Source organism: Capra hircus, chromosome 3, assembly GCF_001704415.2.
Source record: "Capra hircus breed San Clemente chromosome 3, ASM170441v1, whole genome shotgun sequence".
NCBI lineage: Eukaryota > Metazoa > Chordata > Mammalia > Artiodactyla > Bovidae > Capra > Capra hircus.
This window is the reverse complement of record NC_030810.1, coordinates 91,175,783-91,192,341: the sequence shown is the minus strand read 5'-3', so window position 1 is coordinate 91,192,341 and position 16,559 is coordinate 91,175,783. Positions and strand designations below refer to the sequence as shown.

General features: G+C 39.4%; 1 protein-coding gene across 4 annotated transcripts in view; it reads right to left on the bottom strand.

The window, feature by feature from the left end:
* HIPK1 (homeodomain interacting protein kinase 1) overlaps positions 1 to 16,559 on the bottom strand; it is a 56,580-nt gene that overhangs the window by 7,202 nt on the left and 32,819 nt on the right. For 3 of the 4 annotated variants that reach the window (XM_018045939.1, XM_018045936.1, XM_018045937.1), the window contains exons 7-14: positions 16,178 to 16,340; positions 15,161 to 15,386; positions 8,109 to 8,230; positions 7,027 to 7,161; positions 4,296 to 4,438; positions 3,714 to 3,896; positions 3,032 to 3,238; positions 1,173 to 1,414 (exon numbers count right to left, since the gene is read on the bottom strand). In XM_018045939.1, the coding sequence (XP_017901428.1) occupies positions 1,173 to 1,414; positions 3,032 to 3,238; positions 3,714 to 3,896; positions 4,296 to 4,438; positions 7,027 to 7,161; positions 8,109 to 8,230; positions 15,161 to 15,386; positions 16,178 to 16,340 (1,421 nt within the window). The remainder of the gene's footprint in view (positions 1 to 1,172; positions 1,415 to 3,031; positions 3,239 to 3,713; positions 3,897 to 4,295; positions 4,439 to 7,026; positions 7,162 to 8,108; positions 8,231 to 15,160; positions 15,387 to 16,177; positions 16,341 to 16,559) is intronic. The other variant, XM_018045938.1, reaches the window with a different exon arrangement.

The window sequence follows — 16,559 nt, the reverse complement described above, 5'->3', positions numbered from 1 at the left end:
TGAAGCAACTTAGCACAGCTTAGCATCAGAAAGTTTTGCCCTGTCTGCAGTGGACAGCTATTTCTGAGGAGAAGAACCACCCTCAAACTAGAACCCTGCTTATGTCTCTGGTAGTATTATAATTCACAGTAAAATACAAAGTTATAAAAGTATGGAAGGGATGGCTATATTGATGCCAAAAATTCACAAGCCTCTCTATAGAGTATAAAGTTGCCACTGAAAAAGAGCTGCCTAGACAAGGACTGTTTTCTAGGCCCCCTTGCTTCTAGGTGGGGACATGTGATGAGTTTTCACTATTTCCGGGGCTAAAGAGGTTACAACTGTGTGTGCCTGCTCTATACTTCCTTCTTCCGTCCGACTGGATACTGAGGATTCCAAGGCTCTGATCCCTAACTTTCTGCAGGCCTACCAACCAGGAGCACTGGGAACTCATGCGAATAAGGAGAAAATTTCTATCATGTTAAGCCAGGAAAACTGGGGTTTGTTATTACAGTTTGCATTTCATTACCCAATAACTAAACCAGGAAGCCTAACCCCAGCATCTCACAGAACAAACAAAGATGGAGGTAATTCGGTTGATAATACAACCCATAAAAGCATCACTGCTATGCCACTGGGTAAGAAAAGATCTAAAGTACCTACTGCTTTCCAAAACAGCTTTTGTAATCATTTTTAATATTATCAGTATTCAATATTACCCTATTTCGGGACTGTCAAATTTGAATCACCTGTGGCAAAAAAACCCCACCAAAAACTGCCTGCTAATTCTCCATGCCACCCAACACATGTCTTATCTACCTTCTTCCATCAACAGTAAGTACATTTCTGAGACTACAAGCTCATTTTTATATTAATCCAAGCAAAATGAACACAAGGAGATAAAAATTGATGGCAAAAAATAATTTCCCATTACAAGGAACTGATTCCTAAATTAGGTAACTTTTAGGAAAATCTATACCACGAGACTGTACCACTGGCACAAGTTGTAGTTGTTGTTTAGTTCAGTCGTGTCCTATGGACTTCTGTCCCTGGGATTTCCCAGGCAGAATACTGGAGTGGGTTGCCGTTTCCCTCTCCAGGGGATCTTCCAGACCCAGGGATCGAACAGGGATGTATGTACTAAGGATACACACATTAAAGGAGAATTCAATTCCAGCTATGACAATACTCACCTGAGGCCTGGGTTGCTACAGTGCAGTCACCAAGCTGAGTTTTCAGTGGAGGTACAATGATGGTGCGGGTGCCAGGACCCTCTCCCACGACTCTGCCAGGCCCCTCCGGAAGGGGCCCACTATTGCCCCGGAGAGCACTCAGGGTCTCAGTGGAGTACGGGCTGCTCAAGGAAGAGTCAGAGTCTGGAGAATCATTGACAGTGACGTAACTGATGACATTAGACCTTGCCTTCAGGCCAGAGCTGAGGAGAAGAAAAATACATGAAAATTCAACCTTCTTATAGCAATGTTTCTTTGCTAGTCTCCAGTCCTCCCGTTACAGCAATGATGATAATCATTGTGATAGTAATAATTAACAGTAGTGGCAACAAATTTCTGAGTACTTTTTATGCATCAAGCACTATTCTTACACTCTACATGTATCTCATTGAATCCTCACAACACTTTCAGGAAGCAGGTACTTGATCCGTGTTTTGCAGAGAAGGAAACTGAGGCAGAGGGAGATTAAGAAACTTGACTGTAGTCACACAAGTGGTACGTGGTGAAGACAGGATTCAGATTCAGGACAGTGACTCCAAAGTACACACTTTTAACAACTATTCTATGTTGCCTCTTAGCCATTCCTATTCACAGTAATTTCAACAGTATTCTTCAAACACCACTTTTTTTTCATATCACCCTGCTATAAGGCAATGGCACCCCACTCCAGTACTCCTGCCTGGAAAATCCATGGACGGAGGCACCTGGTAGGGTGCAGTCTATGGGGTCACTAAGAGTCGGACACGACTGAGCGACTTCACTTTCACCTTTCACTTTCACGCACTAGAGAAGGAAATGGCAACCCACTCCAGTGTTCTTTCTTGGGAGAATCCAAGGGACAGGGGAGCCTGGTGAGGTCACACAGAGTTGGACACAACTGAAGTGACTTAGCAGCAGCAGCAGCAGCTAGACTATAAGCAGTTCCTTACTCTAACTAAACTTTTCACTATAGGTGTTTCCTAAAAAAGTTTCTTCACAAACTAATCCCTACCTTACTACTTTTACTTTTTCCTTAATTTTAAATAGGCTTTGCTCCAGTCAAAGCAATCCTGCCAGTTATATAATTTTTGTCATTATTATGTTCCTCAGTGGAAAATTTACTTTTTTCTTCCCCAAATCAGTTCAATGACCACTCTCAAAACTTAGTTATCACCTCTTCTATATGCCAAACACCAAAAACCCAATGAAAAAGAACACAGAACAATCAAGGCAACTGACTATGCTCAGACCAAGAGAGGTGTGTATCACAGTCCTTAAACGTATCCACTCTCTTAGTTCACTGCTCAATTAAACTTGGATTAAGGTGTTGGGATAAAAGGAAACAATCTGGTACTTAAACTCTTAAGCTGAATGATCATGTAGCAGTCGGGGGAAAGGCGGCAGCCCTACTTAAAGCTCTACCTCTTCCAAAGAGGTCTGTTTACATAAAGAATTACACGAATTTCAGATAATCTCATATCTTCCAACTTGTTCCAATCAACTGTTGTTTATATGCTTCTGTTACAGTACCTGTTTTCAGACTCTGAAGTTCCTTAAAACCAGGGGATCATGTCTGTAGTATATAATGCGCATTCTAAGCCGGAGTAGCCTGAGTAACCATCGAATGTATCTGAACGAATGACTTAACTGATGAATGTAATATTAAAGAAAACCTGACAATGTTCAGTGATGGAAACTTCAGTGCTCTGGCTCACTCACGAAAGGCCATGCTTCCAAAATAGCCCTTTTCAGTCCTTCCTTTCACAGCCACTAGTCTGAAGCCAACAGACTAAGACCAAAAGCAGGAGCCACAGAGCCTGGGGAACTGTCACCTGTCTTACCTATTGGGTTTGTATTTGTTGTCCTCTTCCTCATCAGTGTCGCTGCGGATGGTGATGACACTCACAGCAGGGCTGGGAGTATCTGGAATGATGATTGGCTGATGCTGATCCTGAACAGGAACTAGGGAATTATAGGAAGATGTGGTACGGAGGGGGCTGCTCCCAACCAGAGAATAGACTTGAGATGGCAGAACATCCAGAGAGGACCTGTAACAAAAAGTCGTAAGAAAGATCATTCAGGCTTGGTCCCCCAAACTATAATAGATAACTTTACCCCAGAACTCTGATTTCTTTTTACCAAATCATTAAGCCAATATATTTAACTATAAAAGTTCTAAACTAACTGCTCTAGCCAGAGGTTCCAGGGGCAAGAACACCATAATTAGAATATAGATTTTCATTTTTGTATGCCTTTTTACCCTGTGGTTAAATTTCACTGTGTAAAGTGGGCAAAAAAATAAAACATCAGCCAAAATCAGGCTGGATTCAAAGTAGCAGCAGAAAGAAATGATTAGTGTAACCAGGACACCTCTGTTCTGTGTGCATGCCCAAAGGTTAGCTCTTTCCCATTTGGCAGCTTCTTGCTGCTTCATACCAAAAGTGTCTATACTCCACACTCTAAATGCCAGGCAACATCTCTCTCAAACTGGCAGTTTAACTATCAGCCCTAACAGAGACTTACTTAGAAGAGACTGGAGCAGACTGCTTATTCTTCTTTGAAGGGAGGGAACTGGATTGTTGTTGTCTGACAACATGGGCAACGCCAACATTAAGGGGCTGAGCAGTGGCCAAAGTCACGTGGTTCGTCAGCAAGGACGGCTGCTGCATGATAGTGCTGTACTGGTTGCCATGAGAGTGGGCACTCCTGCAGCGACAGGAAGAGAAGCGTGAATGCCGCAAACACTCAGAAACCAGGGCCAAACAGGTACGAAAAGCAATGAAAACAACCGAATAAACAGTCTTTATTTCAGGCTGGGCACCTGGATTATAAAGCTTTGGGGGTTTTCACTGTATGGTTTCTAATTGTATAAGACTTCCTTTAAATCTGAAGAAATCAATTCCTGAACTTAAAACCTACTGTTTCCCTGTATTCGAAGTTTTCTTGTAACTCCATCTCCTAGCCTGATATGGATTCTTTTCTTCAAGGGTTTCACAGAGATAAATCTTTCCTTTATTTTCTTCCTGTCTCACCAAATCTTCAAGTGCCCCTTCCCTAAGGGATCTGCCCTTGTAAATCTCCCAGAAAGGAACACAGGGCACTTGCCTCCAGTCTGTGAGCTGCTGGCCGCTGCCCATGGCCTCTGGGATCACTGCAGTGGGCTGGACAGAGTTGTGTAGAGCTACCCCAGGCAACTGTTGCCAAGTGGAAGGCAGGAGAATTTGTTGGGTTCCTCCAGGCCAAGCCTGCTGTAAGGAAACACAAAAAGATCCAGACTTGACTCATTCTTGGCTTTTTCTTTCTTTTTAGATGAAAGAAAAATTCATATCTTAAAAGAAGTTCCTTGTAGATTGTTAACTTGCAGAGATTAAAAAAGGAAGGTCAGAGGGGCTCAAGGTTACAAGTCTCATACACAGGGAAAAAGAATGCACTGCTTTCTCTTGGCCACCTCCATAACCTGACCACCAGGGTATTAAAGAAAGGCAGATCCCTGTGGTTAAGAGTTTCTACTGCACTGTAGAGTAAAGAGGTAAGCTCCTGTTAAATGCTAAAGTAATATTTTTGCAAAGGGTCTAAAACTGTCCCTAGAAAGAGTTAAGACAACTCCCTTGAGATTAAAAATAAGAATTTAAAAATGTGAGTGCCAATCAGATAAAAGACATCAGGTCAATTCGACCCATAAAACAAAGAGAAGAATTGTTCCTTTTTAAAACTGTAGTACTCGGAAAATGGAGCCAGATGTGGATGACCAAAGGCCAAAATCCTTTGGCAAACAAGCTTATGCCAGCAAGAGAAAACTAACATCATTTATAAGTCATGTGATAGAACTTTTTAAAGGCAATAAAAAATATTTAACAAATAGATGCAGTGTACCATATTTTGTATTTGGTAGTTTCCTAAAATATGTGTAATTTGTAAGAACATAACTCGACATAAAAACTAATCACTGAAACAAAATACATTATTTGTAGTTTTTAACAAGCCATGCCACTTGCAATAGATATCAACAAATGTGTTTTCTGTACTTCTTATGAAAATTGTGGCATTTCCTTAAAAAAAGGGAACAGATTTGAAAGTCTGCTTTTTAAACCTGAATTCTACAGTAGAGTCACCTACAATGCCTGAGTACATATTGTTCTGTTTCTTGAATTTCAAACTGCAAGGCCATCAACACACTGTTTTAAAAATATTTCTGCAAGTAACAGATCCACTTGTTACAAATACCGGTTCCAAACAAGAAGCCTTCAAATCAGAGAAACTGCAAACATGTCTGCTACCATAAGCAGAATTCAAAACAAAACAAAACAGAAAATAAGAGAAGTATGTTAAGTTACACCATGCGTCTTTCCATAAGCCAACACCTGCACAAGACAAAGCATGTAGTTTAATACAGAGCAAGAAATAACATTTCAACGTGAGGCAGAAATCTGGCGTTCCAAGCGACGAACTGTTTTGACAGAGGAAGAGCAAAAATATGCAAAGCTTAGCAAATGACTAGTGCAAACTTAAGAGAAGCAGCAAAGGAGAAGTGTCAACTACCATTCCCAACCTCAAAACTAGAGGTGTGCAAGTTAAAACCAGTGGCTTGGATCACTCCAAGTTGGAAATTCATCTGACTCCCTTATACTCAGCATTTATGCTCATGATGGAATTGTTTTGGCAGTGACAGACTTTTAAACTGGAAACTAAACAAACCCCAGCAACCAAAATATGTATTCTGAAAGTGTTTTTCACTCACATGAGTCCTTGAGAAACAACAAAAGAAATTTAAAGCCACTTTGAAAGATGGGGAAATATCAGGATTCAACAGTATCAAATAGGTTTTCAAATGCTTATCTGATTTTAATTTTTAAATAATTAAATGCTGGACGTCAAATAAATAATTCTAACTCTCCCCCCAAAACCAAAACACATCCAAAAATCACTGTTAGGGTTCCAAATGTTGAAATATACCTCAAAGTTCTATCTGAGATAGAACTAATTTCTAAGACCCATACTACTACATTTGATGCTGTATTTAATAACTTTTCTCCATGACTTTTGATAACAAAGATATTATTCTTACATAAAGTTTTTCAATCATATTTTCACCTTGGTATAAAGACCTATTTGTAAAATCATTTATTTCCCTATAAATGAGTTCACTTTTGATTTCAACCAACAAATGAAATATGATCTAAAAAGGCTCTAAGGGGAACATGTTTAAATGGAAGATATAAGCTGCCACTGATCATGAGTGGCAAAGAGTCATCTTCATAGGTTCATGGAGGGAAAGTTAATACCAACTAATGAATAAATTACAAGAATTTTAAACATTTCTAATGCACAAAACGTTTAGAAGCTTGAAACAGTAGGTAAAGGAAGGAAGCTAACTTGCCAAAGAGTTCAAATTTTGGCCATCCAGGTACCTGTAGCAGAGCCAAACTAAAGGCCACCTCCTTCATTCTTAAGGTTCAGAAGGTAAAAGATAGGGCAGAGAACAGATAGCAGTGCTGAAGCTCTTCTGAGGCTACACCAAGAGCTTTCATCACACTAGGCTGGCAAAGAAAAACCAAAGGATCTGACTCTTCCGGAGTCACACTGAACACCAGAGTCAAACAGTGAGCGCTTCAGCAAATGTCAGGGAGGAAAACAACGAGACATTAAAGATGCAGTAAGAACACAGCCACAAGATGGCACATGCTTCCATGCCCTCTGCAAAGACTCAGTTAAAAACATGTTTTTGGAAAAATGAGAAAACCAGAAAAAAACAGAACAGAAACAAACAGGAAAAATTAAAAATAAGAAAGAAACCAAAGAAACTCCGTTAGTAACACAATCAAGTGAGGGGAATTACCAGTACAGCGGCAGTCTGTTCAACCAGCGCCGGCCGGCCGGCTGCGCAGCTCAGAGTAAAGGGCACCGCATACTGCGGTGTGATGGTGGCTACTTGAGGGTGGAGAGTTGCTACCATTAGTGGTGTACAGCTTCCCTGAAATGTAGATTAGGCAGGTGAGTGAAACAAACACCGAGGCAGGTTATCTGGATTCAGAAGGGTTTTCATTCCCCCCAAGTTATTACCAAAAATATGCAGTAGTTTCACATCATTTAAAATTCATGTACCAAACACAACTTTCCCCTCCAACTCCGCACAGCATTGGCCAACTAGGTCAAATGTCAATGGCCTAAAGCAAAAAAAATATATAGGAATCCTTCTTGGACCAGATTCAGAGGATCAGGAAACTGAGTTACTAAAAAACTCAGTTAACAAAAGCATGTATTAAGATTTCTCCTCTTCCTGCTCACAATGAGGGTTTTGGATTTCAGGATTTGCTATATGTCGTGAACCACAAACATTTACACACAGAATTTAAAATACAGTATCTGTTGTTTATAGGAATATTTCATGAGTTTCTTGATCACCTTAGTTGCATTTTGCATGGCAGGTATAAAGTTTTAAAACTTTCTACAGCCTACTTAAACACAAGGAATGAAGGGATGTATTACTTGAAGAGATATCCTGATATGATCAAACCTCTCAACTGTGATGAAATTCTCAAAGACTAAAGGGGACACTAAGAGAGCAAAAGGGAAACCTTTTATGTTTAGAATTCAAGTGTTAAAATTACATGTTATACTTTAAGAGCATCTAAATAAAAGATTTACTTCATCCCACAAAATTAAATTTACTCGGGATGATTTCTCAAAGTCTGGCTATTTAAATCTCCAAGTCTAAGGAAGACCATGGCAGAGCTGCAATAGCTTTAGGAATGAGTACATCATTCCATTATAGACGTTCCATTTTAAGTCCACTGAATATGACCAAGAAAGATCTTATGGTCAAAGCAAATTTCATTTTCTAGGACCAAATATCTGATTCTCAACAGTGCTTCAGGGAACTTCGGCACTATTGAGTGTCCAAGCTGCTCTCACTCTTACCTGGGTGAGAACCCCCGACTGTATCTGTAGTGGCTGAGCAGCTGGTGCCTGGGGGACAATTGGCACTGCATTATCCATCCTCACAGGGAATCCAGAGTGTTTTGTTGTTGCTTGTAGTCCAGCTGTAAAAAGCAACATCACAATTATATTGCTTTGCTAGGTCTGGGGGGTACTACCTGTTTGGGAGGTTTTTGGTTTTTAGCTTTTCAGTTCAAATAATCCACCACCCAGGTTTTCAGTCTAGACACTTTAAACAAAGGAGTTTCACCAAAGTCTGAGAAGTTAAGAAAAGGGAGACTTGATTCCCTTCAGGTTAGATCAACAGAAAGATGCTTGACAGGGGGAGGGCTAGTTTCAGGAAATTCTAAATTTTTTTTTTATCCAACAAAGCTTAAAACATTATACTCATTCCACTCCCATTAACAGTAGAGGCAAAAATAAACAACTTTGCTTAGTAAGTTACATTCACCTTTTAATCTACTAAAGACAGAAAAAAACTTAAGCATTAAAAAAAATATATTAAAAGCAAAGACTTCATAACTTTTAGTTAGATAAGGAACATTATAAAAAGCTCAATAATTTATTATCTCAGTCACCTTCTTGTTTAGAATATTTTAAGGGGATGTTTTTACCCAACTCCTCAAAAATATATAACCTAGGTCACAAATTAGCCTTAACTATTATGTGAACTGAAGGAATTATACCTAGGACAAAAGTATTTTAAAAGTAGACATTGCGGTTTACAGAAATATTTTTCAGTACTTATTTTAGAAACCTGCTCTCATCACTAATAGCTTTCTAAGAAGACTCTTTTGTTGCCTTTAAAACAATGACCGTATCTCATTACTGTTTTACTCATTATCCTCTGGGCACACATGCTGAAGAAATGTTTCCTACAAATAGGAGTATCCCATTCTAGGGAAGAAGGAGGCTCAAGATAGTTTCCCCTTTTGCTAACACTTGAGAAAAGAACCTTCAAAGCTTTCTTTTAAATCTATCCTGTCAAAGCTTTCCATGTAGAGAACTTAAGTTTCTATTATGCCTCTAATTCACTAAAGCTTGCATTTTTGTTAAAAGAGAGGATACAGCCATTTTAATTAGAATACTCTGTCAGTGACACTTTCTGGGCTATCACCAACTAGTTTCTCTGAAAGTTACTATGGAGGTATCAAATGAGCACAACTCATAAACTCTAATATGTTGCTTCCGGGAATTTTCCATTTCATAGTTCAAGTAACTTAGTAACTAACTGTCATTTAGGAAAACATAATCCAGAAATCTACAAAGTAAGAGAGACTAGTAAAATAAGAATTAGAATACTGTAATAATAACTTTTTAAACAGTGCTCAGTTCAGTTTCAGTTCAGTTCAGTCGCTCAGTCGTGTCCAACTCTTTGCGACCCTATGAACTGCAGCACGCCAGGCTTCCCTGTCCATCACCAACTCCTGGAGTTCACTCAGACTCACGTCCATCGAGTCAGTGATGCCATCCAGCCATCTCATCCTCTGTCATCCCCTTCTCTTCCTGCCCCCAATCCCTCCCAGCATCAGTGTCTTTTCCAATGAGTCAACTCTTCGCATGAGGTGGCCAAAGTACTGGAGTTTCAGTTTTAGCATCATTCCTTCCCTGGTGGCTCAGATGGTAAAGCGTCTGCCTGCAATACAGGAGACCCAGGTTCGATCCCTGGGTTGGGAAGATCTCCTGGAGAAGGAAATGGCAACCCACTCCAGTATTCCTGCTTGGAGAATCCCAGGGACGGAGGAGCCTGGTAGGCTACAGTCCATGGGGTCGCAAGAGTCTGACTTCACTTCACTTCCAAAGAAATCCCAGGGCTGATCTCCTTCAGAATGGACTGGTTGGATCTCCTTGCAGTCCAAGGGACTCTCAAGAGCCTTCTGCAACACAATTCAAAAGCATCAATTCTTGGGCGCTCAGCTTTCTTCGCAGTCCAACTCTCACATCCATACATGACTACTGGAAAAACCATAGCCTTGACTAGACAAACCTTAGTCGGCAAAGTAATGTCTCTGCTTTTGAATATGCTATCTAGGTTCGTCACAACTTCCCTTCCAAGGAGTAAGCGTCTTTTAATTTCATGGCTGCAGTCACCATCTCCAGTGATTTTGGAGCCCAGAAAAATAAAGTCTGACACTGTTTCCACCGTTTCCCCATCTATTTCCCATGAAGTGATGGGACCAGATTCCATGATCTTTGTTTTCTGAATGTTCAGCTTTAAGCCAACTTTCTCACTCTCCACTTTCACTTTCATCAAGAGGCTTTTTAGTTCCTCTTCACTTTCTGCCATAAGGGTGGTGTCATCTGCATATCTGAGGTTATTGATATTTCTCCCGGCAATCCTGATTCCAGCTGGTGCTTCCTCTAGCCCAGCGATTCTCATGATGTACTCTGCATAGAAGTTAAATAAGCAGGGTGACAATATACAGCCTTGATGTACTCCTTTTCCTATTTGGAACCAGTCTGTTGTTCCATGTCCAGTTCTAACTGTTGCTTCCTGACCTGCATACAGGTTTCTCAAGAGGAAGGTCAGGTGGTCTGGTATTCCCATCTCTTTCAGAATTTTCCACAGTTTCTTTTTGGCATAGTCAATAAAGCAGAAATAGATGTTTTTCTGGAACTCTCTTGCTTTTTCCATGATCCAGCGGATGTGGGCAACTTGATCTCTGGTTCCTCTGCCTTTTCTAAAACCAGCTTGAACACCTGGAAGTTCATGGTTCACGTATTGCTGAAGCCTGGCTTGGAGAATTTTGAGCATTACTTTACTAGCATGTGAGATGAGTGCAATTGTGTGGTAGTTTGAGCATTCTTTGGCATTGCCTTTCTTTGGGATTGAAAACGGACCTTTTCCAGTCCTGTGGTCACTGCTGAGTTTTCCAAATTTGCTGGCATATTGAGTGCAGCACTTTCACAGAATTATCTTTCAGGATTTGAAATAGCTCAACTGGAATTCCATCACCTCCACTAGCTTTGTTCAGTGATGCTTTCTAAGGCCCACTTGACTTCACATTCCAGGATGTCTGGCTCTAGGTGAGTGATCACACCACCGTGATTATCTTGGTCATGAAGATCTTTTTTGTACAGTTCTGTGTATTCTTGCCACCTCTTCTCAATATCTTCTGCTTCTGTTAGGTCCAGACCATTTCTGTCCTTTATCAAGCCCATCTTTGCATGAAATGTTCCCTTGGTATCTCTAATTTTCTTGAAGAGATCTCTAGTCTTTCCCATTCTGTTCTTTTCCTCTATTTCTTTGCACTGATCCCTGAGGAAGGCTCTCTTATCTCTTCTTGCTATTCTTTGGAACTCTGCATTCAGATGCTTGTATCTTTCCTTTTCTCCTTGGCTTTTCGCTTCTCTTCTTTTCACAGCTATTTGTAAGGCCTCCTCAGACAGCCATTTTGCTTTTTTGCATTTCTTTTCCATGGGGATGGTCTTGATCCCTGTCTCCTGTACAATGCCATGAACTTCAGTCCATAGTTCATCAGGCACTCTATCTATCAGATCTAGGCCCTTAAATCTATTTCTCACTTCCACTGTATAATCATAAGGGATTTGATTTAGGTCATACCTGAATGGTCTAGTGGTTTTCCCTGCTTTCTTCAATTTAAGTCTGAATTTGGCAATAAGGAGCTCATGATCTGAGCCACAGTCAGCTTCCAGTCTTGTTTTTGCTGACTGTATAGAGCTTTTCCATCTTTGACTGCAAAGAATATAATCAATCTGATTTCAATGTTGACCATCTGGTGATGTCCATGTGTAGAGTCTTCTCTTGTGTTGTTGGAAGAGGGTGTTTGCTATGACCAGTGCGTTCTCTTGGCAAAACTCTATTAGCCTTTGCCCTGCTTCATTCCGTATTCCAAGGCCAAATTTGCCTGTTACTCCAGGTGTTTCTTGACTTCCTACTTTTGCATTCCAGTCCCCTATAATGAAAAGGACATCTTTTTGGGGTGTTAGCTCTAAAAGGTCTTGGAGGTCTTCACAGACCCGTTCAACTTCAGCTTCTTCAGCATTACTTGTTGGGGCATAGACTTGGATTCCTGTCATATTGAATAGTTTGCCTTGGAAATGAAGAGAGATCATTTCAGACTCTTGTTGACCATGATGGCTACTCCATTTCTTCTAAGGGATTCCTGCCTGCAGTAGTAGATATAATGGTCATCTGAGTTAAATTCACCCATTCCAGTCCATTTTAGTTTGCTGAATCCTAGAATGTCAACATTCACTCTTGCCATCTCCTGTTTGACCACTTCCAATTTGCCTTGATTCATGGACCTAACATTCCAGGTTCCTATGCAATATTGCTCTTTACAGCATCAGATCTTGCTTCTATCACCAGTCACATCCACAGCTGGGTACTGTTTTTGCTTTCGCTCCATCCCTTCATTCTTTTTGGAGTTATTTCTCCACTGATCTCCAGTAGCTTATTGGGCAGCTACCGACCTGGAGAGTTCCTCTTTCAGTATCCTATCCTTTTGCCTTTTCATACTGTTCATGGGGTTCTCAAAGCAAGTGCTAATTACATAAAAATAGAAGGGAACAAATCCAGGTATCCAGATTTTAAAAATTACCAGCCATTCTTCCTAAGGCAATGCTATTTAATTAGAAAGCTAGGTAACATCAAAATTCTTGTCTATATCCCCATGGCTTACCAACATTATTATATATATACTATAACTACATTATTATAATAGCCGCTTACAAATTGTTAGGAACTGAGGAGACAAAATTTAGAAAGAAATGTTCACTATAGAAGCTCAGCTTTGTGTCCTAGGATGATGAAATAAAAAGAGGACGAAATTACAGAATAATAGTTTCCACGGAGCAAAATGTGTATCTATTTTGGTCAACTGGAATACTACAGAAAGTAGTATTTATATACCGACCCACAAATGTGACTCTAAGTATTAGATTGCTACAGTAATTTAGGCTAAGCCACAGCAGTCAAGATAGTTTAAAACTAGCTTTTTCAGGGAAGCCTCAAGTGGAAACAAAGAATTAACCAAAGGCAACACTTTGGGAAGGCTCTCCCTGAGTCCTGAACTAAAAGGATTAAAGTTTTATTTTTGTTTTTGAACACAGCCCTTTAAATTAAAACAAAAAACCATGGAAGTATGGAAAGAAGAGTAAAACTATCTAATGATGAGGGTCTACTCTCCTCTAAGTACAGGCATCTCATAAAAGAGACGATGGTGAAACAAAGAAGGCAAACCTGTAATAGAGGACTGTTGGGCAGAGACCAGCACATGGCTATGGCTGGCAAATCAACTGACAACTCTTTACCACTATTTGAGTTTAAATACTGAAAGGTAGTAAAGAATAACACACTATATAAACTATGGACCCCACTGCCTGGGTTCAAACTGTGGTTCTCCCACTAACCAGTCATAAAAAAAACTGGGCAGATGAGGGACTCATGATCAATTTTCTCATCTACAAACTGGGGATAATGACATTACCCACTTCCAAAGGTTGGTTGTGAGGATGAATTAATACATGTAAAAGCACTTAGAACATTATCTGACATGCAGTAATACATATCAGTTTTAAATAACACTGTCATCACTGTATTCTAAAACTCCCTTTCCTTTGGAAATTTTAAAATTTGCTCTACCTAGCTCCTCAGGTTATTTAGGCTTCCTATATAGGAAAAAATTTTCTAAAGCTATACTTACCTAATTATACCAAAACCAGTTAAACCACTTTTCCCTTCTACCTCTTCTGTTTACATTTTTCTTTGCTAAAAGAACTAAAAGTTCTTCTGCCTCATCTCTTAAATATCATCTGAGAAGCAGGAGAAAACTTAAGAGTCCCACATCTGAAAACTGTTACAATGAAACTCACTTTGGAAAAGGTGATGGGGAAGGAGATGGCTATTTGCTAAGTAGAAGAATCACTCAACATATGATAACCCAGAGTACAGAATTTACTATGAAGCACACGCAAAAAGTAATTTGGTAAATTAGGCTAGATTTGCATTTACGGATCTTGAATCTGCTCCTCCGCTCTCCCTGCGGTTCCTCCCTGGTTTACATCGCTATCGCTCTCCTGTCCTCCCGGTAATCTCTCAGTCTCCCCTAGCCCCTCTTTGAAGCCTTCTGCTTGCTCCGACTCTGTCAGAAACCAAACAAACAAGAGGGTCACAGTCAATAAGTAACTGAAGTAAGAAGATAAAAATGCTAACTGCTTCTATGTGAACTGCTGTGAGTAGCCTGAATCCAGGTTTATTCCCAGAGGACACAGACACTGACTTTCTAATGGGAAAGTCCAAATGTTGTCAGAATATATCCTTAAAATAATTTAACTTTTAAAATTATTTTTTAAATGGTTCATGAGATCAATGAACACTGAACCACAGTGAGAAAATGAGGAAGGACAGAAATGTGAAAATCAAAATCTTATTCTAACACATTGGGTGAGAGCTCCCTTCTTCAGCTACTCTGTTCCTGTTGATAGGCGTTTGTAGGAACAATATAATTTATAAGCTGAAGCAGATAATCTTAATAATGCCTTCCCCACCTAAATACCTCAGCTTGTAGAATTTTTCAGTTCAATAATGATCTTTATTTCTGAATATAACAAGAGATTTCTATATTCTTAAACAAGAGTTTTACATTTTTGAATGAAATTACTTTTTCACTTGGAATACTAATTTTATTTTTATTATGGATTGATAGAGGAAATACAATTCAGTATACAGCAGTTCTGTTTCAAACAATTTTTCAAGATGTATATACTCTGCACATTGAGAAATACATGTTTATGCCAGATACAGGACATTGGTACAAGGTCTCAATGTACAAGAAAACTGGTATCGGGCAATTCAAATAAGCAAACAGTAACTGAACTCCTATGTGTCAGAGAGTATCATGATTAGACATGTAACCAGTATAAAAAAGGTCAGCCTTCTTCAGTTATCTTCGTATCAGAGACTGAGTTTAAATCTATCAAAGATCAAAACTAAGCAACTAGATACCTAATGAGGAGCTGCCTAAAGCAGGTAGGTCTGATACAGATAATACAAGAGTTTCCCCACTTACTTTGAAAAGCAGGTGGACATACTATAAATGTTTGCTGGAATGGATCTGTCTGAGTGCAAATCTGGGTAGCTCCAGGCTGCAAGGAAACACCCTGCTGGGCGACACCAGGGACGGGTGCTGCAGATGATGGGTACAAAGCTGACTGGTAGTTTAGCAGGGAGACATCGGAATTAGCCAGAGAAAGAGTAGCAGCTGCTGCAGTAGAACTGGAAGCTAGAACACTGGCCTAAAAATGAAAGGATTACAATTGGTACAGACATTCTCACATACACAGAATCTATCCAGAAAACGAGGAACAAAGTTTTAAAATGTAATGCTAACTGTCTTTGAAATAACTCTCTGCTTAAGAAATTCTTCCTATCTCTAAACTTAAGGTCAATTATAAAATTGGAAAATAAAAAAACCAAGAATAAAAAACAGTTCTGCTCTAGTTGAAGATATATGAATAAACCCCTACCTCTTCCTTCTTTGTAAAAAGCTACTGGATATGAGATCCCACAGAATTTCATATGCTCTTCCATTTAAAAGGTAGAACTAGCTAAGAAATTAGGAAACAATGTCTTCAGAAACAAACTTAAAAGTAAATATCACTGTTTGGCAAACAAATGCAAAACCACTCTTAATTAATGGAATTCATAGAAACAAAGAGTCGATCAGGGGTTGGTGGGCAGGACAAGATTTCAGTTTATCAGATAAGTTAATTCTGAGGATCTAATATACAGCATAAAAAAAAATTAGTGAAAACACCGTTTTATACATGTAATGAGAACTATCTAACAAAGAGAGAGTCATTTGTCTGAAGTCAGTACATGAACAGCAATAATAACTAAAGAAGCCAGGTTCCACTTATTTGACTATGCTAAGGCTATGTTAGCACATGACCAACAGGTATTATCAGTCTGAAACTTCTTATGAAGCAACCATCAAAGCAAAGACTGGTTTCTTTACCTCACCCTGTACTCTTACTAGGTTTTACCCCACTTAGGTTCTGAGTTTCCAAAATCATTTACTGAATACCTGATTGTGCACTGTATTGAGCTGGTTGCTGAAGCTCATAGTTAGATTTGTGCTTGTATTTGGAGCAACATGCGTGGTGAAGGGACTCTTAATCTGACTCACTGTATCATACATGTGGACCCTCCGTTTGCAGATCTCCATGTTCTGGAAACAAGACTTAACACTGAAAAGGAGATTAAAAAGTCAATGAAATAAATCTGTGATTTAAGAAGATAGCAAATAACTCAAGATAAATACGATCAATGTTTTTCCCTCCTGAGTACTTTCAGAGAAAATGAACCAAGCATCTTTCAGAGAAAATGAATCAAGCATTTTTATAACCATAAAGAGGAAAAACACACATCTAATTTTTAATCTCATCACTTTTCAATGAGAAGAAAAA